This window comes from Oncorhynchus keta, chromosome 18 (genome assembly GCF_023373465.1).
Source record: "Oncorhynchus keta strain PuntledgeMale-10-30-2019 chromosome 18, Oket_V2, whole genome shotgun sequence".
Taxonomy (NCBI): Eukaryota; Metazoa; Chordata; class Actinopteri; order Salmoniformes; family Salmonidae; genus Oncorhynchus; species Oncorhynchus keta.
The window spans coordinates 13,817,623-13,842,990 of NC_068438.1; the positions used below are offsets into that span (position 1 = coordinate 13,817,623).

General features: G+C 43.5%; 1 protein-coding gene across 1 annotated transcript in view; it reads left to right on the forward strand.

Annotated features, from left to right (window-relative positions):
- Positions 1-564: 564 nt before the first annotated feature.
- LOC118397316 (delta and Notch-like epidermal growth factor-related receptor) overlaps positions 565-25,368 on the forward strand; it is a 74,022-nt gene continuing 49,218 nt past the window's right edge. The window contains exon 1 of the mRNA XM_035791961.1: positions 565-1,067. Coding sequence (XP_035647854.1) covers positions 768-1,067 — 300 coding nt within the window. The 5' untranslated portion in view covers positions 565-767. The remainder of the gene's footprint in view (positions 1,068-25,368) is intronic.

The window sequence follows — 25,368 nt, forward strand, 5'->3', positions numbered from 1 at the left end:
GATTATTGAGTCATTGTACCAAGATTTGTTCTTCTTAAGTTTTGGTTTTCAAAGAGCTTGTCAGTTGGATTATTGCTCTGATTCCAGTGTAGCAGATGGAGATCTGTTCCCAGTTCCACTGTGGAATGTCTCTTATGTGGTGCAGAAAATACTCTGCATCATTCCAAATGTGAATTGTGACCAGCTTTACTTAGCTGAAACTCTGTGGTAAAAACTAGCAGAAATGGCCATCTGTTTTCTATGAATATGATATGGAATAGCCCCCCTCCAGCTCCAAGGAGGTCATGAATGATGAGTTTCCAACTAAGATGTGTTTGTGTGCGTCCATGTCAAAATCAAATCAAACTTTATTTGCCACATGCGCCGAATACAACAAGTGTAGACTTTATGTGCATATATGTGCGCTGCTCTGTGTGTTTGTATGTGTGCGTGTGTGAAGGAGGGAGGGAGGGAGGGAGCGAGAGAGAGAGATAGAGAGAGAGACATAGTGTGTCATCACCTGTCGTCACAATGAATCAGAGCTGGGGCGGTAGCTAGCCCCCTTCCTCAGTCTCCTCATCAGCCAGTCAGCTCTCTCGCTCAGTAGCAGTGCACACAGCCAGTCTACAGCATCCTTACCAGCCGGCTTCTTACATTCACACACTCTCCATTCAGCTCCCTCATCAACACACCGAAATAGCAAAGCGACCAGCAGCTTACTCACTAAGCCAGAGCTAAGAGGAACAGAGAGCAAGAGACACATAAGGGATAAACATACATAAGAGAAGATGAGGATGCCTGTGCCCACGCAGCGCCCCCTGTACCTCCTCCTGCTTCTGCTGAGTGCCGGGGGTGGGGGTCTCTCCTCCCCCCTTGATCTGGAGCCCCCTGCTCCGGAGGCTGCTGCCCCGGTTGAGGCTGACCCCACCCAGGCCACTCCCCTGCCTGACCCCTGCGAGGGACGGCCCTGTCTCAACGGAGGCGCCTGCTCGGCCCAGCCCTCCGACCTGGAGACAGAGGACACTCTGCCCAACACCTGGGCTTACAGCTGCACCTGCACCTCCGGCTTCACCGGACGCAACTGTGAGGTGAGCCTGACCCGTCTGTCTGTCTGTCTGTCTGTCTGATATTATCCTGCTTGGTTCTATTACATTTAGAATGTGTTGATACCGGTATGACATAATGTGCACCTCTCTTTCTCTCTTCTCCCTTGGAGATGGTTTTTAATGGGAGCATGTGATGTGAGCGAGACATGAAGAGGAGTGCTGTGTTGCTGTGGCAACAGGAGTAGAGCGGAGTAGCGAAGTAGGAGACGGGAGTGCGTATGATAGGAAAAAGAGATGGATCAGTACAACAGTACTGTGAGGCACAGATGTTTATGGCGGTTCACACCAACCAAGCCTCACAGGCTGAGCAGAAGCATCATGTCGTACTACCAGCTAATATTGAGTTGTTCATAGCTGGAGGCAAGTGGTTCATCAGCCTGAGAACTGACGGTGTCAATGAAATACATTGAAATACAATCTTCAGTGTATTTGTGTGTGTGTGTTTTTTTTTTTTGGGGGGCTTTACTAACCTTGTGGGGACCAGAAGTCATCATAAGGATAGTAAGACAAGGACAAGTGGGGACATTTCACTGTTACACACAAGGAGAAAGGCTATGTTAGATTTAGGGGTTAAGTTTAGGGTTAGGGTTAAGGTTATTTTAAGGGTTAGGAAAATAGGATTTTGAATGGGAATCAATCGTTTGGTACCCACAAGCATAGTAAAACAAACATGTGTGTGGCTACCGTGAATAAGCACTGTTGTGAGCGGAGTAGAACTTACCTACAACTATTGGCATTAATCGGGCCATTGATTCTATTATAGAGAACTGTTATTTTTTATTTATCCGTTATTTTACCAGGTAAGTTGACTGAGAACACGTTCTCATTTGCAGCAACGAACTGGGGAATAGTGACAGGGGAGAGGAGGGGGATGAATGAGCCAATTGTAAACTGGGGATTATTAGGTGACCATGATGGTTTGAGGGCCAGATTGGGAATTTAGCCAGGACACCAGGGTTAACACCCCTACTCATACAATAAGTGCCATGGGATCTTTAATGACCTCAGAGAGTCAGGACACCTGTTTAACATCCCATCTGAAAGACAGTGTCCCTAATCACTGCCCTGGGGCATTGGGATATATATATATATATATATATATATATATATATATACATTTTTAGACCAGAGGAAAGAGTGCCTCCTACTGGCCCTCCAACACCACTTCCAGCAGCATCTGGTCTCATATCCAGGAACTGACCAGGACCAACCCTGCATAGCTTCAGAAGCAAGCCAGCAGTGGTATGCAGGGTGGTATGCTGCTGTTATCAATGAATGTGCTCTCCTATGATTAATATGGCTGTTATTCATTAATCATGACCTATTTCTATGAACCCATGGCGTTTTGACCCTCATTGAATTTTGTGACAATTTCTAATGATTCCTTACATCAGCAAGAAATAACTTTACCAGTTATTCAAACAACTTTACCATCTTTACCAGTGATAGAGGTGATGCGCTTGAATAACTGACGCGTGTGATGAAACATGTCTAACTGTATGACCTGAATGGGTGGGATTGTTTCCTAAGGAAAAGGCCAATGTCCTTGCTTCACATACCACTGGTCATAATGACCTCCATAGCAGAATGTGTTTTGCATTTCAATCTTACCTAACCCAGTTCTTTGTAGGATACCTCAAGGGGATTCAGAGTTGACTCAACTATTCACTGCATGTAGCGAATACTGCTTGTTGTTATGAGGTAGATAGCAATAGGATTCAGTCTGTAAGGCCCCTGTCTGATTTATTCAGGTGTAAGAGAGTGCATCCACAAACAGCAGCCAGCGTCATTGTATCTCATAACCAAACTTTCAAGGTGACTCTTTGCTGAGAACTTTGACAGCTACAAACCCACAGGTGGCAGGTAGGCCTCCCACAATCAGAGCCTGGTCACAGGCCAATCTACCTGAAGAAAATGAGAAGTGTGTGGAGGTGAGTGTGCTGTCTGACTGGCTGTGTAAATTGAACCAATGGGGATGGAACCCAGGTTTCCCATTTTCCAACCCAATGTCTTAACTATTACGCCAAGAGGACGTCTTCAAGGTCCGAGGATGACATTTGGGGTCTCAGGCCTGATTCCAAACGACTTCTACTACATTCAGGATAGACTTTGCACCACCACCAGCAGTGACAGAACAGCAGCGGCCTTCTTAATTGGACATTCAGCCAGGGACCTTATCAATGTCTCCTTGGCTGGCCTTGTTTCCTTCTCCTGGAATAGAAATGGTGAGGGCAGCAGCGGTAGTTTGGTACTGTCGCAACCACTCCGCTCCTCAGCACCACAGGTCCGCCACTGCCAGCCTATGAGAGAAACACTTTGGGGAGTAACTGATTCTTCTCTCCCCATCCCACTCACCCCCCCTTTCTCCATGGCAACTGGAGCAGCAGTCAATAGGGATTTGGTAAATGACCTGTTTTGTCGGACGGACAGCGGGACACACTGGCTGTTTGCATCCTTCCTCCGTGCGTCACACTCGCACCACAGATGGAGCTCGGAAGTGGAGGGAGGGAGGGAGGGAGGGAGGGAGGGAGAGAGAGAGAGATGGAAAGAGAGAGGGGGAGATGGAGAAAGACGGATGGGAGATGGAGAACGAGACAGCAACTGACAGTATGAACTGTGAGGGAATCAGTCAAACATCCTATCCTAAAGGAATCATTTGTCTAATGAGCTCAAGAGTTTAGGAGACTAAATGTTTCTGTGCTGGAGAGTAGGAGGAGAAGAAAGTGAGATTTGACCTCCGAGGGTGTGCCATTGTTCGATAGTGTTAGAGTCAGTTAACCATCATGTCTCATCCTGAGCTGGTTCAGGTGGGAGCTGTGAAAAGAAGATATCCAAGTCATTATAGTACTGTTCAGGACTGCCATATAGTGTGAATCTAGCTTAGTTGTTTGTTTACCTGAACATCTACCCATTCTAGTCTGATAGATGTGCTCTGCACTAAGTATGTGTGTCAGTGTCAGGGAGTCTGTAGAGTGTATCACCCCTTAAATACAAGCCCACAATGAGCTCTTATTGGATTGTTCAGCCTTTCAGCATTATGAGACGGTGAATAGTGGATTGTTGAGCTGGGTTCACTTAATCTCATTTCTCTAGCATTTTGTGTTTACCATTACAAAGTATACCTCTCTATGAGGTCACTCACTTCCAATGATTCCTAGCGAGGATTTCGTTTGAGCTCTGCACTTTTCTGGAGATTGTAATGGGTTTTCATTGTGATGGAATGGAAACGGTTTGAACTGTTTCCAGTGGCAGGTGGCTCTATGTATTCAGAACCACTAGTTAAGGGAGCTGCGCATCACAGCTTTAAAGGAAAAATATATTTCTGAATCTCGAGGTTGAGAGCAGTTTGTACACCCCTACACTCTTAGAAAAAAATAGTTCCAAAAGGGTTCTTCAAAGGGTTTTCCTATGGGGACAGCCAAAGAACCCTTTTAGGTTCTAGATGGTACCTTTTTTTAGCACTCCCGCAACCCCTCCCAGCACCAATAATGTCTCCTTGCTGCTCCTCAGCCCCCCTCACCACCAGGTACCCTCTGCTATGCACAGGCCAGGGCCCTGCAGAATACTAACATGTGGTATGCTAGGAGAAGGGACTGGCCCGTGGTGAGTGGTGGTGGTGATCTGCTCTCAGAGTCTCTGGGTTGCTACAGAGCTACAGCTTTTGTTCCAGCATTTCAGTGCCATCCAGTTAAGGCTAGCTCAAGGCACAACGCCACACAGCCCTTTAGTCTCAGTCTGAGCTGCTTTCATATCCCCTGCTTGTTAGGGGAGCAGAAAGATAGAGGCCACAAGCAATATGGTAATACCCACACAGCTTTTTATCCGAACACTGCAGATTGAGTACTCATTACAGTATTTACATGATCATTACAATATCATAGAGAGACTGTGGCACAGGGAGTTTACGGTGGTCTTTACCATCAGATCATAATGTTTGGATTAGAATTCATGTTGTTTTATTCCATTGCTGATAAGACTGCTTCCAGTCTGAGAGAGAATCAGCAGGTTGAACAGGAGATGGTCATGCTCACTCTCTCCCCCTGCTGGTCAACTGTGGTTTGTATGTGTGTGTGTGTGTGTGTGTGTTTCTGTGTGAGTGCATGTGTGTGTGTTTATTTGTGGTTGTCTGGTCTGTGTGTGTGTCTGTGTGAGTGCATGTGTGTGTGTGTGTTTATTTGATGTTGTCTGGTGCGTGTATGTGTGCGTGTGTGTGTTTATTTGTGGTTGTGTGTGTGTTTATTTGTGGTTGTGTGTGTGTGTGCTTGTGCTTGTGTGTAAAGGTTGGATGTGTGGAGAGTGCAAACAGTCTCTAAAGGTGTCAGTTCGGCTGGCACCTAGCCGAAGTCGGTTAAGCGAACCGAACAAGTAGTACTCTTTGTCCATTCTGAGACACTATAGCCAGTATACACTTCCTCACAATAGTCCGAATGAATCTAAGATAATTCAAGACATTTGTCATTCATTTTGACGTTTTTACCAAGGAGAACTTAGTCACACAATTTTAGATCTAACTAAGGTGTTTGGTGCAGTATTTCTCAATAAAAGAATGTGCATCATCTCTCATTGAATCACAACAAAGACTTTATTTAATAATCTCTACTATTGATCAATCACTGACGAAAGGGCGTAGACTTTGGCTGCTGACTTCAGCTATTGACTTCAGCTGGCCTGTAGAAAACAATGTGTATGCCCGAAACCCTTACCGAAGTCCAAAACAAACAAAAACGTCACACAATGTCGTCATAATATATGCACAAACTCTTCCAAACTGTTTCGGGTGGGAAGCATGCATACACTTTAGGGGGCTGAGCATGCATCTGTGGGGGGCCCCTCGCCACTTGGGGTCTGCCCGTCAGGAAGTCCAGGATCTCGTTGTTGAGGGAGGGGTTCAGACCCAGGGCACTGAGCATAATGATGGTATTCCTCTTGTCTAGGATGGGGCAGAGTGCAGCGAAATTGCGATTGTGTTGTCCGTGGAACTTTTTAGGTGGTATGAAAATTGCAGTGGGTTCAGTGTGTTAGGTAAGGTTGATGTATATAGTCGTAGTATCCCACCTTAACATTAGCAGCAGGGAGCATAAGTCCTACTGTCTGTAAGGCAGACTGACAGTTCTGGACTGAAACATCTCATTCTGCAGCCCTGCAGCACTGCAGACCATCTCACCCTGTCACTCACCCATTTGTCTTACAATAAATAGAACAGCAACATGGACTATTCTAGACTACAGCACCCCTTGGGTATTCTACTCTCGTTGTCTCGTTCTTTAAGTTTTCTTCCTTGCATTTCTCCCTCTTGCCTTCTTTATCTGAGTTGTATCTCACTCTGAAGTATTGTATCCCTTCTTTTTTCACTCAACCGGGTTGGTTTAGTTTGGCATATAGAAGCTCATATTTTAGTGTCATTTTCTATATACATCGTGGTAGCCTAGCGTATGGGCAGAACATAATCAAATCAAATCAAATGTATTTATATACAGAGCCTTTCCGTTCACCTTCACACTCCTGGGCCAGACTACACTCAATCATATGACCCACTGAAGATATGAGTCTTCAGTAAAGACTTAAAGGTTGAGACTGAGTCTACGTCTCTCACATGGGTAGGCAGACCATTCCATAAAAATTGAGCTCTATAGGAGAAAGCCCTGCCTCCAGCTGTTTGCTTAGAAATTCTAGGGACAATTAGGAGGCCTGCGTCTTGAGACCATAGCATACTTGTAGGTATGTACGGCAGGACAAAATCAGAGAGATAGGTAGGAGCAAGCCCATGTAATGCTTTGTAGGTTAGCAGTAAAACCTTGAAATCAGCCCTTGCCTTGACATGAAGCCAGTGTAGGGAGGCTACCACTGGAGTAATATGATCAAATCAGGGTCCAGAGTCACACCGAGGTCCTTCACAGTTTTATTTGAGACGACTGTACAACCATTAAGATTAATTTTCAGATTCAACAGAAGATCTCTTTGTTTCTTGGGACCTAGAACAAGCACCTCTGTTTTGTTTAAAAGTAGAAAGTTTGCAGCCATCTACTTCCTTATGTCTGAAACACAGGCTTCTAGCGAGGGCAATTTTGGGGCTTCACCATGTTTAATTGAAATGTACAGCTGTGTGTCATCCGCATAGCAGTGAAAGTTAACATTATGTTTTCGAATGACATCCCCAAGAGGTAAAATATATAGTGAAAACAATAGTGGTCCTAAAAAGGAACCTTGAGGAACACCGAAATGTACAGTTGATTTGTCAGAGGACAAACCATTCACAGAGACAAACTGATATCTTTCCGACAGATAAGATCTAAACCAGGCCAGAACTTGTCCGTGTAGACCAATTTGGGTTTCCAATCTCTCCAAAAGAATGTGGTGACCGATGGTATCAAAAGCAGCACTAAGGTCTAGGAGCACGAGGACAGATGCAGAGCCTCGGTCTGATGCAATTAAAAGGTCATTTACCACCTTCACAAGTGCCGTCTCAGTGCTATGATGGGGTCTAAAACCAGACTGAAGCATTTCATGTACATTGTTTGTCTTCAGGAAGGCAGTGAGTTGCTGCGCAACAGATTTTTCGAAAATGTTTGAGAGGAATGGAAGATTCAATATAGTTTTTTATATTTTCTGGGTCAAGGTTTGGCTTTTTCAAGAGAGGCTTTATTACTGCCACTTTTATTGAGTTTGGTACACATCCGGTGGATAGAGAGCCATTTATTATGTTCAACATAGGAGGGCCAAGCACAGGAAGCAGCTCTTTCAGTAGTTTAGCTGGAATAGGGTCCAATATGCACCTTGAATAATAAACATAAAAGGCCTATATCTACTAGTGGAAGGATAGTCATGAAGATATTTCAATGATTTTTCACACTTGAGTACAAGTTCATAGATCAAGGAAAGCATAAACATTCAGATTTAGAAGAATTGTTATGTTATTAATGCTGGTTTCGAAGAACCCGAAAATATACAATATCATCAATGCAGTATCTGTCAGCGAATACAATGGATATTTTTTTTTTAACCATCACCAATCATCAATAATCTCATATTCAGGGTGGTGTCCTCTTGATGTGATGTTTCCCATATTTCTCTGAAGAGAAGAGCACTCACTCGGCCAAATGCTCATTTCCACATCACACATCACCTTCCCTTTTGATCTTGATCTTTGATCTTGTGGCTGAGAGAGGTCTATGCATATGGATGGGGTGATTATGGCCAACATGGCCTTCATTGCCAACCTTAATAGGCTCTGTGGTGTTGAGCTACAATAAGCCGAATCCAACCTGGCAACCTCACAACCCATCCCAATATGACCTGGTTGCCAGACTATTATTCAATGACAAATGTTCGGAGAGTTGGCTAAAAGCTCCAGCTGATCTGGAACTCAAACACCAGCCTATTCTTTCTGATCTCATCCTCTATTGGTGCTGTTGTCAGGTCAATGTCAGTTCGGGTGAGGGATGGAGGAGGACTGAAGAGAAGATTACTCTTTTGTCTGTTGTCATAGGACACAGACATTTGTCTTTTTTCTCTGTCCTAGATTGAGAAAGGCTCTTTTGCCAGTGTGTTTATGTTTCTGCTGTTTGTCTGTCCTAAGTTCTATTTATATCCTCTATGGCCCTAGGCTTTGCATCACAAGGCTTGGGGTAAAACACATACTGCTCTTACTCAGCAAGTATCCACCCTACATCCACCATGGTCATTAGTATACATGCCTCCTAATAATTAGCAGTCATATTGTGGTTACCTGCGTGTGTGCGTGTGTGTGTGTGTATATGTATATGTATGTTTGGAGGATAAGGATGGAGATGTGGAAAGACTGATACCACCAGCGAGTGTGTGTCTTCATCATCTGTACTTTTGCCCTTCGTTCTTCCAGGGGAGGGTGTCTCTTAGCAACAGTGCAGCCAAATCCGCCTGCCGTTTCCACTGAGTTATAGTTTACACACATAGACACATAGACGGGCATCCAGACACACATACTGATCTAAGCCACAGACACAGTTTATCAGCATTTAATGAGGCGGTGTGGGATGATACCCAGTTTGTTCTGTGTATTGGAGTAGTCTTGAACAGCTTGCTGGGTCCCTGAGACACTAAACGGGGGCTTAATCCAAAGGAGGCCTGTTGTTTTACCTCAGATAGCATGACTCCATCTGCAATGTCGATGGCAGCCGATGACAGAGGCCCCCTGAGGAGACAGACAGACAGAAAAGCAGACACACACTATATATATATGCCATTTAGCAGACGCTTTAATCCAAAGTGACTTACAGTCGTGTGTGCATACATTTTACATATGGGTGGCCCGGGGAATTGAACCCACAATCCTGACGTTGCTAATGCCATGCATTATCAACTGAACCATACAGGACCACAAGGGCAAGTGGGCAGACAGACAGCTTATAACAAGTAGAAGGGCATTGTTGTTCAGTTGAAGTTATTTTTCTGATTGGTATGATCTAAAACTACACTTTGGTTCGTTTAACATATTTTCAATATAATTTGTCTAGAATCAAATAATGAATTTGACAGGTGAACATAATTTCTCTAACAGTATAGTTGGAGGGGTGGTCTATTGTTTGTTCTTTTTGGCCACCAGTGACAGTGAATGTCATTCCAGGCAATTTGTTCTGTATTTTTTTATTTTGTATGATTATATGTTCCCTGCCAGCACTGAATCTTAAATGATATCCGCGTAAGTACTGTGATACTAAAGAACCTGGGAAGGTTTCCATTTTTGGGATAGTCACCATTTGGTTTCAATTTTGTAACCAGTTAATATGAAAGTGGGGGGTGCAATGTTTTGTACACTCAGTTATGTCCCAAATGGCAGTCTATTCCCTTTATAGTGTGCGCTGCTTTTGGCCAGAGCCCTATGGTCCTTGGTCAAAAGTAGTGCACTATATAGGGACTAGGCTGCCATTTGAGATGTATCCCGTCTCTAACTCAGCAGAGAGAGAGAGAGAGAGACAGACAGACAGACAGAGCCCCTAAGATAGACAAGAATACAGACAGGCAGGGCCCCTAAGACTGACAGGAATAGGAAGAGAAGTGTCTGTGTTCCCCTCCCAGTGGGTGTGTTGTTAGCCCAGGGCGCTAACCAGAGTGATTAGATAGCATTAGCAGCTGGGTCTCTGTGCTGACTGGGGAGGGGGGCTAAGGAGCCCTGGGGAGGCTAGGGGATCTCTGTCTGAGTCCAGCGTCCCCTGCTGTATAGGAAGCCATCACTTTACACAAATGACATATATAAAATGTATAAACATATATAAACCATATATAATACTGTATATACACTGCTCTACATACAGTGCCTTGCAAAATTATTCATCCCCATTTCATATTTTTTTGCATTACAAACTGTCATTTAAATGGATTTGGATTTCATGTAATGGACATACACAAAATAGTCCAAGTTGGTGAAGTGAAATGAAAGAAATAACAAAAAAAATAAAAACCTGAAAAGTGGTGTGTGCATATGTATTCCCCCCCTTTGCTATGAAACCCCTAAATGAGATCTGGTGCAACCAATTACCTTCAGAAGTCACATTATTAGTTAAATAAAGTCCACTTGTGTGCAATCTAAGTGTCACATGATCTGTCACATGATCACAGTATATATACACCTGTTCTGAAATGCCCCAGAGTCTGCAACACCACTAAGCAAGCGGCACCATGAAGACCAAGGAGCTCTCCAAACAGGTCAGGGACAAAGTTGTGGAGAAGTGCAGATCAGGGTTGGGTTATAAAAAATATCTGAAACTTTTAACATCCCACGGAGCACCATTAAATCCATGATTAAAAAATGAAAAGAATATGGCATCACAACAAACCTGCCAAGAGAGGTCCGCCCACCAAAACTCACGGACCAGGCAAGGAGGGCATTAATCAGAGAGGCAACAAAGAGACCAAAGATAACCCTGAAGGAGCTGCAAAGCTCCACAGCGGAGATTGGAGTATCTTTCCATAGGACCACATTAAGCCGTACGCTCCACAGAGCTGGGCTTTATGGAAGAGTGGCCAGAAAAAAGACATTGCTTAAAGAAAAAAATAAGCAAACACGTTTGGTGTTGGCCAAAAGGCATGTGGGAGACTTCCCAAACATATGGAAAAAGGTACTCTGGTCAGATGAGACTATAATTGAGGTTTCTGGCCATCAAGGAAAACGCTATGTCTGGCGCAAACCCAACATCTCTCATCACCCCGAGAATACCATCCCACAGTGAAGCATGGTGGTGCCATGAATACAGGGGAATTTTTGAGGGAAACCTGTTTCAGTCTTCCAGAGATTTGAGACTGGGACGGAGGTTCACCTTCCAGCAGGACAATGATCTTAAGCATACTGCTAAAGCAACACTTGAGTGGTTTAAGGGGAAACGTTTAAATGTCTTGGAATGGCCTAGTCAAAGCCCAGACCTCAATCCAATTGAGAATCTGTGTTATGACTTAAAGATTGCTGTACACCAGTGGAACCCATCCAACTTGAAGGAGCTGGAGCAGTTTTGCCTTGATGAATGGGAAAAAATCCCATTGGCTAGATGTGCCAAGCTTATAGAGACATACCCCAAGAGACTGCAACTGTAATTGCTGTGAAAGGTGGATCTACAAAGTATTGACTTTGGGGGGGTGAATAGTTATGCACACTCAAGTTTTCTTTTTTTTCTTTCTTTTTTTTCTTAATACGTTTTCTTATTTCTTGTTTGTTTCACAGTAAAACATATTTTGCATCTTCAAAGTGGAAGGCATGTTGTGTAAATTAAATGATACAACCCCCCAAAATATATATTTTAATTCCAGGTTGTAAGGAAACAAAATTTGAAAAATACCATGGGGTTGATTACTTTCGCAAGCCACTGTACAGTACAGGGATATCACAACATTCCTCACCAGGTGACATGAACAAGTAAAAACTCCAAGCCTTAAGTTTTAGATGTGTGGAGCATTCTTCCTTCCTTCCTGCATATCTCCACAGGATGGACAAAGCAATCATGATACTTTCCTATTATGAAGGAACTCATCAAACTCACCTAATTAATCTAAATATAGTGTGTCTAGTTTTTTTCGTTTACGTCTTACATCACCAGTCACTTCCAGCCAGAAGGGGTATTTCCATAGTCATCATCATTTCTAGAACCTACTCTTTCCTTTTATTGTTGCCTGACAACATGGTCATGACTTATAGTTGATGATTATTGTTAACAAAAACAGCTGCAAAGCTATTGGATGTCATTTGAAGCTTTCAATGTCTAAAACCATCAAATACAGTGTGGTACATGAGACACCCTTTCTCCCTTAGGAGACTGAAAAGATTTGGCAGGGGTCCCCAGATCCTCAAAAAGATCCTCAAAAAGTTCTACAGCTGCACCATAGAGAGCATCCTGACCGGTTGCATCACCTCCTGATATGGAAACTGCCGTGCATCTGACGGTAAGGCACTACAGAGGCTAGTGCGTACGGCCCATCACTGGGGCCAAGCTTTCTGACATCCAGGACATACAGTTGAAGTCAGAAGTTTACATATACCTTAGCCAAATACATTTAAACTCAGTTTTTCACAATTCCTGACATTTAATCCTAGTAAAAATTCCCTGTTTTTATTTCTTTCATCACATTCCCAGTGGGTCAGAAGTTTACATACACTGTCATGACTCCAACCTAAGTGTATGTAATCTTCCGACTTCCACTGTATATACTAGGCGTTGTCAGAGGAAAGCCCAAAATATTTTCAAAACTCATAGACTGTTGCCTCTGCTACCGCACGGCAAGTGGTACCGGAGCGCCAAGTCTAGGACCAAAAGTCTCCTTAACAGCCCCCCCCCCCCCCCACACTTTGTTTTTACACTGCTGCTCGCTGTTTATTATCTATGCATAGTCACTACAAATTACCTTGACTATCCTGTACCCCTGCACATTGACTCGGTATCGGTACCCCCTGTATAGAGCCTCGTTATTGTTATGTACATTTGTTGTGTTACTTTTTGATTGATTAGATTTTTTAAACTTTAGTTTATTTAGTGAATATCTTATTAACTCTATTTCTTGAACTGCATTGTTGGTTAAGTGCTTGTAAGTAGGGTAAGGTCTACTACACCTGTTGTATTCGGCTCATGTGACAAACAATTTGATTTGATTTGAAAACTTGGGTAGCCTTCATGGGGTGAAGGCATGCGAATGGCCATTGCCCTAGCTCCCTCAATATCTAACCGCTGCGTTCTTCTTACTGTAAGGGCTGCAAAGAAAAGAGAAACAATCATAATTTGCAGCACAAATTTGGTTTGACACAGGGAACAGAATGTTCCGGTTCTATGTTTCCATGACATCAAGCTGAGGCTTAACAGGGCTCTTTAGGGGTCTTTTTACTGGCTGTCAGGCAGCAGGGAGGTGTAGGTATATAGGTCAGAGTGAACAGGCACCTCATATATCAAGTACCATGGTGCATGAAATAGATCTTCACTCAGGCCAGCTGTGTTTGGCTCTCCTCCATGTGGCAGAGGAGCTCTGGGAGGGAGTGACTGGGCATGAATGTGTGTTGACTGTGTGTGGATGCTACATACTGATTAACTGTAATGAACAGGATACTGTTCCCATTCTCTCTCTCTCTCTCTCTCTCTCTCTCTCTCTCTCTCTCTCTCTCTCTCTCTCTCTCTCTCTCTCTCTCTCTCTCTCACACACATTCAGTCGTGTACAGCTAACCTTGTGGCGACACAAAATTCAGTCCCATTCAAAATCCTATTTTCCCTAACTCATACGCTTACCCTAACACTAACTCTAAAACTAACCCAGCTCCTAACCGTAATTCTAAGACTAAAACAGCCAGGTAATACCTGTGACGTCACGGCGCTATGCAATCCCCTGAGAAATACATCAGCCTCCTCCGCCTGATATAAATAGAGCACTGCTGACAGCCCACCCCTAAACTCCTCCTCTCATATCTCTCTTCCTCTGCTCTCTCCCTCTCCTCTCGTTCTCTCTCTGTACTCTTACTTGCTGTCTACCTCTTTCATCCTGTCCAATCTCTCCTTCTCCTCTTTCATCCTCTCCCGTCTCTCCTTCTCTCTTTCATCCTCTACCATCTCTCCTTCTCCTCTTTCATCCTCTTCCGTCTCTCCTTCTCTCTTTCATCCTCTCCCGTCTCTCCTTCTCTCTTTCATCCTCTCCCGTCTCTCCTTCTCTCTTTCATCCTCTCCCCGTCTCTCCCGTTTCTCTTTCATCCTCTCCCATCTCTCCCGTTTCTCTTTCATCCTCTCCCATCTCTCCCGTTTCCCCTTCATCCTCTCCCATCTCTCCCGTTTCTCTTTCATCCTCTCCCATCTCTCCCGTTTCTCTTTTATCCTCTCCCATCTCTCCCGTTTCTCTTTCATCCTCTCCCATCTCTCCCGTTTCTCTTTCATCCTCTCCCATCTCTCCCGTTTCTCTTTCATCCTCTCCCATCTCTCCTGTTTCTCTTTCATCCTCTCCAATCTCTCCCGTTTCTCTTTCATCCTCTCCCGTCTCTCTTTCTCCTCTTTCATCCTCTCCCATCTCTCTTTCTCCTCTTTCATCCTCTCCCATCTCCCTTTCTTCTCTTTCTCCTCTCCCGTCTCTCTTTCTCCTCTTTCTCCTCTCCCGTCTCTCTTTCTCCTCTTTCATCCTCTCCCGTCTCTCTTTCTCCTCTCCCGTCTCTCTTTCTCCTCTTTCTTCTCTTCCGTCTCTCTTTCTCCTCTTTCTCCTCTCCCGTCTCTCTTTCTCCTCTTTCTCCTCTCCCGTCTCTCTTTCTCCTCTTTCTTCTCTCCCGTCTCTCTTTCATCCTCTCCCATCTCCCTTTCTCCTCTTTCTCCTCTCCCATCTCTCTTTCTCCTCTTTCTCCTCTCCCGTCTCTCTTTCTCCTCTTTCATCCTCTCCCTCTTCTCTCTTTCTCCTCTCCCCTCTCCCGTCTCTCTTTCTCCTCTTTCTTCTCTCCCGTCTCTCTTTCTCCTCTTTCTTCTCTTCCGTCTCTCTTTCTCCTCTTTCTCCTCTCCCGTCTCTCTTTCTCCTCTTTCTCCTCTCCCGTCTCTCTTTCTCCTCTTTCTTCTCTCCCGTCTCTCTTTCATCCTCTCCCATCTCTCTTTCTGTCACACCCTGACGTTAGTTTTGTCTTGTCTATGTTTTTTAAAAATGTTTATGGGGCTGTTTCCCTTCTAGGTAATTTGTATGTCTATGGTTGCCTAGATTGGTTCTCAATTAGAGGCAGCTGTCTATCATTGTCTCTGATTGGGAACCATATTTAGGCAGCCATATTCTGTGGATACTTTGTGGGTGATTGTTTCTGTGTCTGTTTCACCACACGGTACTGTTTCGGTTTTTCACGTTTTGGTTATTGGTTTCTACTGTTTCGGTTTATTCATTAAAATCTACTGTGGACACTTACCACGCTGCATTTTGGTCTGATCCCTACTACACCTCCTCCTCAGACGAAGAGGAGGAAATCAGCCGTGACACTTTCTCTCTTTCTTTCTTGCACGACCTTGCTCCCTTTCGCTCTCCTTCCCCATAGTTATACCTCTTGATCCTCTCTGTTGTCTGGTAATCTACATGTGGGTTGATTTGGAGGGATTGTGGCCTAATTTGTGGTGATCTATTGGAGGAGTAAGGGATCCTCACATAAGAATGTTGATTTATCATGCTCATGTCTTTCGGGTTGTGATGATGAAACTCTAGAGCATGACAAATGAGGAAAGAGGGGAAGAGAAAGTGAGGGGGGAAAAGAGGAGGGAAGAAGGGAGACAGGGCACAAGGGCTGGTATTGATACAACAAGACAGGTGTGAGTTTCCCCCTGTGTTTGAAGGTGTTTGTGTGATTTCCATGGATCAGATTTTTAAGCGCGTCCTTTGATGCCACAGACCAGGAGGCTCTGGAGGAAGTGAGTGTGTGAGGGTGGGCCAACACTTTCATGTGCAGAAATGACATTGATGGAACCTACACTCTATCTGGAATATTAAAACTGATCTACCTCCCCTGAAGTTTTTCCTAATCGAGTCATGTGGCTGGGACAAACTCCTGGCCCTATGAATATTCAATATCCCCCCACCCAGATTGGTGTAGCAGCCTTACAGTCTGATGCAGCAGCCTTACAGTGTGGTAGTTGGTTTTGTCATCTCTCTGGGTGGGTTCTCTTTAAGATTTGAGATTCTATTTTGGAATGTTATTTTCTACTTGATCTCACCCAAGTTCTCATAGTATATGATAGGTGTCAGTCTCTGTCAATCACCCGGACAAAGACAGACTCTGATGGAGTATGAAATGATCATGCTTTGATCGCAGACTAAAGGAAGTCGACAGGAATCTTTGCCAAAAAGACTTGTTTCTCTTCTAGTATTAACTCTTGTCTATGTAAAGTGGAGCGGTTGTACATTACAATGATGATTGCTTTCACTAGAGAATGTATGTCTGAGATTCAGATGGGACATGATGTTGGCTGTGTCATGAAAGACATGAAAAGGGACTTGAAGTTCGGTCAATAGATCTTCGGTCTAGGCCTTCATCAGACCTTCATGACCCAAAGAGCACCAATGTTCAGGCTGATTGTGTGTGTGTGTGTGTGCCTGTGTGCCTGCTTGCATGCGTGTGTGCCTGTACCCTGTACTGTAGCATGTACCCTGTACTGTAGCCTGTAGCCTGTACTATAGCCTGAAGCCTGTACAGTAGCCTGTACAGTAGCCTGTATCCTGTACTGTAGCCTGTATCCTGTACTGTAGCCCGTAGCCTGTACAGTAGCCTGTAGCCTGCAGCCTGTACTGTAGCTTGTACTGTAGTCTGTACTCTAGTCTATACCGTAGCCTATACCGTAGCCTGTTCGGCTTTTTTACCTGCGTCATGAGATGAGACCATCTAGAAAGCATCTTTGTCCCCAGTGTGCTAGGTTTGCTTATGCTCCATCCCTTACAGTTTATTATTTATTTTTTCCCCTCTATATTTAATGGAATCCTGTTCATTCTCGGAGTCACTATCCCAATTCAAATCAAATCAAATTGTATTTGTCACATGCGCCTAATACAACCGGTGTAGACCTTACAGTGAAATGCTTACTTACAAGCCCTTAACCAACAATGCAGTTTTAAGAAATTACCTTGAAAAAATAATAGATAAAAGTAACAAATAATTAAAGAGCAGCAATAAAATAACAATAGGAGGCTATATACAGGGGGTACCAGTACAGAGTCAATGTGCGGTGGCACCGGTGTTGAGGTAATTGAGGTAATATGTACATGTAGGTAGAATTATTAAAGTGATTATGCATTGATAATAACAGAGAATAGCAGCAGTGTAAAATAGGGGGGGGGACACAATGCAAATAGTCTGAGTAGCCATTTGATTAGATGTTCAGGAGTCTTATGGCTTGGGGTAGAAGCTGTTTAGAAGCCTCTTGGACCCAGACTTGGCGCTCAGCTACCGCTTGCTGTGCCCTCTTTACGACTGCCTTGGTGTGCTTGGACCATGATAGTTTGTTGGTGACGTGACGTGAAGCTCTCAATCTGCTCCACTACAGCCGGCCAATCGATGAGAATGGGGGCGTGCTCGGTCCTCCTTTTCCTGTAGTCCACAATCAACTCCTTTGTCTTGATCACGTTGAGGGACAGGTTGTTGTCCTTGCACCACACGGTCAGAGACCTGACCTCCTCCCTATAGGCTGTCTCATCCTTGTCGGTGATCAGGCCTACCACTGTTGTATCATCGGCAAACATAATGATGGTGTTAAGAGTCGTGTCTGGCCATGCAGTCATGAGTGAACACGGAGTACAGGAGGGGACTGAGCATGCACCCCTGAGGGGCCTCCGTGTTGAGGATCAGTGTGGCGGATGTGTTGTTACCTACCCTTACCACCAAGGGGAGGCCTGTCAGGAAGTCCAGTAACCAGTTGCAGAGGGAGGAGTATAGTCCTATGGTCCTTAGCTTAGTGATGAGCTTTGTGGGCACTATGGTGTTGAACGCTGAGCTATTCAATGAATAGCATTCTCACATAGGTGTTTCTTTTGTAGAGGTGGGAAAGGACAGTCTGGAGTGCAATAGAGATTGCATCATCTGTGGATCTGTTGGGGCGGTATGCTAAATTGGAGTGGGTCTACGGTTTCTGGGATAATGGTGTTGATACGAGCCATGACCAGCCTTTCAAAGCATTTCATTGCTACAGATGTGAGTACTATGGTCGGTAGTCAGTTAAGCAGGTTACCTTAGTGTTCTTGAGCACAGGGACAATGGTGGTCTGCTTGAAACATGTTGGTATTACAGACTCAATCAGGGACATGTTGAAAATGTCAGTGAAGACACCTGCCAGTTGGTCAGCACATGCTCGGAGTACATGTCCTGATAATACGTTTGGCCCAGCGGCCTTGTGAATGTTGACCTCTTTTAAGGTCTTGCTCATATCGGCTGCAGAGAGCGTGATCACACAGTCGTCCTGAACAGCTGATGCTCTCATGCATGTGTTATTTGCCTCGATGTGAGCATAGAAGTTATTTAGCTTGTCTGGTAGGCTCGTGTCACTGGGCAGCTCTCGGCTGTTCTTCCCTTTGTAGTCTGTAATAGTTTGCAAGCCCTGCCACACCCGACAAGCATCAGAGCCGGTCTAGTACGATTCGATCTTAGTCCTGTATTGAAGCTTTGCCTGTTTGATGGTTCGTCGGAGGGCATAGCAAGATTTCCTATAAGCTTCTGTGGTTAGAGTCCTGCTCCTTGAAAGCGGCAGCTCTAACCTTTAGCTCAGTGCGAGTATTGCCTATAATCAATGGCTTCTGGTTGGGGTATGTACTTACATAATTCAACTTACCTGACAGAACAGCTTCATTAGTGTGTGTTTGTTTATTTGTGTGAGCATGCTTGTTACGTGTGACGGACTGCTTACGCTCCATCCCATAGCAGCCAGAACGAGAGAATCAACAGATTGGTGTGAAGGTAGTTATCAGATTCCACCATGTTGTGCGGGGGAAGAGAGGGAGGAGGAGGAGGTAGGGGAGGAGGAGGAGGAGGAGAGGAGGGGATGGTTAGCGAGAGCTCTAATGAAGATGGGACAAAACAGCACTAGTGTGAAGGTGGCAGGGGAGTGCTAGAACAACAGCACATCAGCTCTTGTGTTGTACCGAAAAAATGATACATTAATTGGAGAGCATGATGTGTGTTTACTGGTCATATGGGACCAATGTTGATGACTGAATAGGCCTGATTGTAACTCCTAGAGTTCTGTGATGAATGATGTGGCAGCTCTGTCGATATGAACAGTGAACGCTAGAGGACTCTGGTGAATAGTACTGTAGATTGGTTCTATACAGTGGGATTTTTGTGATGAACGGCTGTGAGGGGGGTGCCCAACTGGAGACTCTCTCTAGCTTGGACTGTTACTCATTTATCCATGCCACACCATCACTCTTAGTTATATATTTAAGCAATAAGGTACAAGGGGGCGTGGTGTATGGGCAATATACCACGGCTAAGGGCTGTTCTTAGGCACGACGCAACGAGGAGTGCCTGGATACAGCCCTCAGCCGTGGAATGTGTGGCATCGATAAATGAGTCCATATACCACAAACCCCTGAAGTGCCTTATTGCTTAAATATATAAGTCCTAATGATGGTGTGACATTTTTTTAAACCTTTATTTAACTGGGCAAGTCAGTTAAAAACAAATTCTTATTTTAAATGACGGCCTAGGAACAGTAGGTGAACTGCCTTGTTCAGGGGCAGAACGACAGATTTTTACAGATTTTTAATTCACAAGGACCTCTACTCCAGCAATTAATCCACACATAAAACGGCCAACCGAATCGTTTCTAGTCATCTCTCCTCCTTCCAGGCTTTGGTGATCGCATAGAAGAAGAATTACTTCTATTTTAGCCCTTGGAAACTAGACGCTCGTTGGCGTGCGAATGCAGTGTGGGGGCAATAATTGAATAACATAGATTCCTACATTTATTTTGCGAGCATGTTTAACTCTCATTACATGCTGACCAGACCGGACACGTCGCGTGCGCAAGCATCGCAAAATACATTTAGAAATCCATGTTATTCATGTCCATGTCTGTGACGCCAAGGACTTAAATAGAACTCCTTTCTATTTCTGACACAGATCCCTCTGAAAGTCCTACCTCTCCCATTTCCTCATTGGTTTATAGAAGCAGGTACCAAACGTGCCATCTCCTCATTGGTTATACCCATGTGGGTGATTGAAAGACGAACATTGTTGTCAGTTGTCGTGGTTAATACAATGAAAGTTTAGATGCTAATCACTATATAAGTTCAAAGATGAAAAAGCCTGGAAGGAGGAGAGATGACTTGAAACGATTCAGTTGGCCGTTTTATGTGTGGATTAATTGTCAGAGTAGAGGTCCTTGTGCATTTCAGGTAAAATAACAACTCAATGTTAATATTCCAGGACAAATTAGCTAGCAACAGCAAGCTAGCTAAATAGGACAAATTAGCTAGCAAGTGCAAGCTAATTAGCTAAATTGCCATACATGTTTAATGCTTTTCGACCTGTCACCAAATTAATGTAATTGGTTCAGAGTTTGTTTTGATATTTTAACCTGCGTGTATGCACGATAGCGTACGATGGCGCAAAGGCGCAGCCAGTTTGGGTTCCTGAGAATGGAATTTATATTTGATAATGGAATTTATATTTGATAATGGAATGTATATGTTTAAATTAATGCTTCGAAAATTCCACCCTGAAATCAAATGAAATTGATTTGAATCATAAAACTATTCTTAATGGTGTGTGTAGTTTTAGTCAGTAAAAATATAATTAATGATGTGTGTAGTTTTAGTCAGAATTAGGGTAAAACAATATATCTGTACAATATATCTTTATAGTATCTTAAACACAGACTGTCTGAGCAGAATTCGGTGCCGACCTGGCTATGAGAGATTTGGAGGAAGGCAGGGAGTACTTCCCAATGGTCTCCCTAATCTTGGGGGAGGACAGGGAGTGCTTCTCACAGTCTCCCTAATCTTTGTCGGCTGGGTAGTGATACAGTATGTGCGTAGGATACCTGCTGTTTGTGTGTGAAGGTATGTGCTTAAGGAGCCAGTATAAAATGGATGGTTTTGTACAACGGACTGGGACGTCCTCGTGAATAAACATTTTGTCTATTGTAGCTGGGACTCTGTCTGTTTCATTCAACTATAATCTTACAAATTCTGGGTTGCAGACTGAGCAGTTTGATTGAAGTTCCGTTTATGAACATTGATAACATAATTCACGTAACAGTTCCCAAAAGACGTGTCTGCATACAATCATGGATGTGTACATGCATATTCACATTAGATAAAGCCGAATATACAGTGCATCGGGAAGGTATTCAGACCCCTTGACTTTTTCCGCATTTTTTTCCACATTTACATTACAGCCTTATTCTAAAATGGATTACATTGTTATTGAGAAGAAATGTACTTTCAGTGCCTGTGATATGTGGTTGTCCCACCTAGCTATCTTAAGATAAATGCACTAACTGTAAGTCGCTCTGGATAAGAGCGTCTGCTAAATAACTAACATGTAAATGTAATGCCTTGTCTTTTTCTGAAGAAACAACTATAACAATGTAACACTAGCTGTAACACAATGTAACACCACAACTATTCAGCCGACCCACATTTACATTTCTCATTTTCGTCATTTAGCAGAGCGACCAGGGTTGGGGAGTAACGTTACATGTTAAGGATTACAAAAAAAACTGTAACTATAATCTGTTACTTTACCATCAACAATATTGTAATCAGGTTACAGATACTTTTGAAAAATTAGATGATTACTTTGAGGATTACTTTTCAATTCAGAAAGGATGTTTTTTAAAAACAATATTTGACAGTTCTCTGTTTTCTGAATGACATTCAAATCAGCATTGAAAAAAGGAGCAGGTTTAAATTTGTTCAACGTCAGCGAGTCTGACCATAAATTAGAGACCACTATCATGACACACCAAATGTGTTTGATGGATCGCGGGAAAAGAGATGAAATAGGCTTTTGAGTCCAAGCTATGTGTTCCAATGGTGCGACAGCTGTCGGCATCCAAAGACTATCCAACTTGAATAAACGCTTGGAGGTAAGGATGACATGAGTGGTGATACGGATATCACTTATTATTAATATCTACATAGCGCATAGATGTGAATCACACTGCTGCTCTTTAGCTATTTGCGCCGTACGGATTGTGGTTGTTGTGGACGGCTGTTCACAAATCTAAATGTGTATTTGAACCCAATAATGGTTGAATTCAAGAAGTTTAAGCTGCCTATCAATCACTGTTTTTGAAACCAGTGGACAGCCAGTGAAAAATGCGCTCTTGCGACAGCTGCACAGTGCGGATCCCTACCGATGGAATACAATCAAATCAAATCAAATGTTATTTGTCACATCACATGGTTAACAGATGTTAATGCTAGTGTAGCGAAATGCTTGTGCTTCTAGTTCCGACAATGCAGTAATATCCAACGAGTAATCTAACCTAACAATTTCACAACAACTACCTTATACACACAAGTGTAAAGGAATGAATAAGAATATGTACATAAAAAATATATATGAATGAGTGATGGTATAGAACGGCATAGGCAAGATGCAGTAGATGGTATAGAGTACAGTATATACATATGAGATGAGTAATGTAGGGTATGTAAACATATAAAAGTAGTATTGTTTAAAGTGGCTAGTGATACATGACATCAAGATGCAGTAGATGGTATAGAGTACAGTATATACATATGAGATGAGTAATGTAGGGTATGTGAACATTATATGAAGTGGCATTGTTTAAAGTGGCTAGTGATACATTTATTACATACATTTTTCCATTATTAAAGTGGCTGGAGTTGAGTCAGTATGTTGGCAGCAGCCACTCAATGTTAGTGATGGCTGTTTAACAGTCTGATGGCCTTGAGATAGAAGCTGTTTTTCAGTCTCTCGGTCCCGGCTTTGATGCACCTGTACTGACCTTGCCTTCTGGCGTTGTGCAGACCTCACTACCCTCTGGAGAGCCTTACGATTATGGGCGGAGCAGTTGCCGTACCAGGCGGTGATATAGCCCGAAAGGATGCTCTTGATTGTGCATCTGTAAAAGATTGTGAGTGTTTTTGGTGACAAGCCGAATTTCTTCAGCCTCCTGAGGTTGAAGAGGTGCTGCTGCGCCTTCTTCACGATGCTGTCTGTGTGGTTGGAACATTTCAGTTTGTCCGTGATGTGTACGCAGAGGAACTTAAAACGTTCTACCCTCTCCACTACTGTCCCATCGATGTGGATAGGGGGGTGCTCCCTCTGCTGTTTCCTGAAGTCCACGATCATCTCCTTTGTTTTGTTGACTTGAGTGTGAGGTTATTTTCCTGACACCACACTCCGAGGGCCCTCACCTCCCCCCTGTAGGCCGTCTCTTCGTTGTTGGTAATCAAGCCTACCACTGTAGTGTCGTCTGCAAACTTGATGATTGAGTTGGAGGCGTGCATGGCCGCGCAGTCGTGGGTGAACAGTGAGTACTGGAGTGGGCTCAGAACGCACCCTTGTGGGGCCCCAGTGTTGAGAATCAGCGGGGTGGAGATGTTGTTTCCTACCCTCACCACCTGGTGCGGCACGTCAGAAAGTCCAGGACCCAGTTACACAGGGCGGGGTCGAGACCCAGGGTCTTGAGCTTGATGATGAGTTTGGAAGGTACTATAGTCTTAAATGCTGAGCTGTAGTCGATGAACAGCATTCTCACATAGGTATTCCTCTTGTCCAGATAGGTTAGGGCAGTGTGATTGCGATTGCGTCGTCTGTGGACCTGTTGGGGCGGTAAGCAAATTGGAGTGGGTCTCGGGTGTCAGGTAGGGTGGAGGTGATATGGTCCTTGACGAGTCTCTCAAAGCACTTCATGATGACGGTAGTGAGTGCTAAGGGGGGTTGTCATTTAGCTCAGTTACCTTAGCTTTCTTGGAAACAGGAATGTGGTGAGGCTTTTAGTGCTCAATTAAATTAATGCCCATAAAAATAAAAAATCCATAGGCCTAATGGACACATGCTCAAACTCGCACACTGTTGATAGACTTAAATGAGCAATCTGTAGTTGCTATATCCATTTTTGGATTAAATTATATGACAATTTATAAATGCCTCATGAGCTTAGTTCAATCATCACACCCATTGAGAACCCAAAATATAAGCCTTTTTCTCCAATGTTTGTAAACATTATAAATGAAAACAAACACCTTATAGCCTCATTACATGGTTAAAACTATATTTTTGATATCATGGATGGTCAGTCTCGCATCCATAGCTCTGTCTATTAATCTGGTTGTGTGGTTACATTTCTCCAGACCCATCCCTCAGTTTTTTAACAAAACAGAGGTCGGGGCGGCCGTTTTGTTATTGTTTCATCTGTGGATTTGCCGTTTAAACAGCTGCATATGATCAAGATATCAAAGTGTCACCAACAAAAAGTTAAACAATAGGTCTATAGCAAATGCAGCACATGGCATACCTTTTCTCGTAAATAGCACTTTTCAGTAGTGCTCAAAGCATGCCATTCCATAAGTGCAGAATTTATTTTTCAACTCGATCATTGAGCACAATTTTTGATTTTATTTAACTAGACAAGTCAGTTAAGAACTTAAGAACAAATTCTTATTTACAATGAAAGCCTACCCCGGCCAAACCCTAATCCGGACGACGCTGGGTCAATTGTGTGCCGCCCTATGGGTCTCCCAATCACGGCCGGTTGTGATACAGCCTGGAGTCAAACCAAGGTCTGTAGTGACACCTCTAGCACTGAGATGCAGTGCCTTAGACCGCTGCGCCACTTGGGAGGCGATCAGTCCATGACAACAAAATCATAAACAACAGAGTTGGGCTGGCTAATAAGTCCTTATAGTTTTGGGGTTATGCTCAGGTAAAATCATTTGGCTAATCTATACTTCCATATTTCCAAGTCCTATTCTTGAAGATCAAGGGGTATAACATTTATTGGAATGACTGGAATTCTGAAATACTTTGGTTATTAATGTAAAGATATAATTGAACTGTATTATTATATGTAGTAGAAAGTGATGGGTTAGAAGAAGTCTACATAACCAACCCATAAAGTGAAAGTTAACATCCCATATATGGCCAGCTTATTAAACTTTAACATTGATTTATCCTGCAATAGATGTTGTTCAATTGGTAACATACATTTTTGTCTTTTTCTAATCCCTCTTAAGGGGAAAGTAATCTAAAAGTAACAGAATGTAATCAGATTACATTACTGAGTTTGGGTAATCCAAAAGTTAAGTTACCGATTACAATTTTGGACAGGTAACTAGTAACTGTAATAGATTACATTTAGAAAGTAACCTA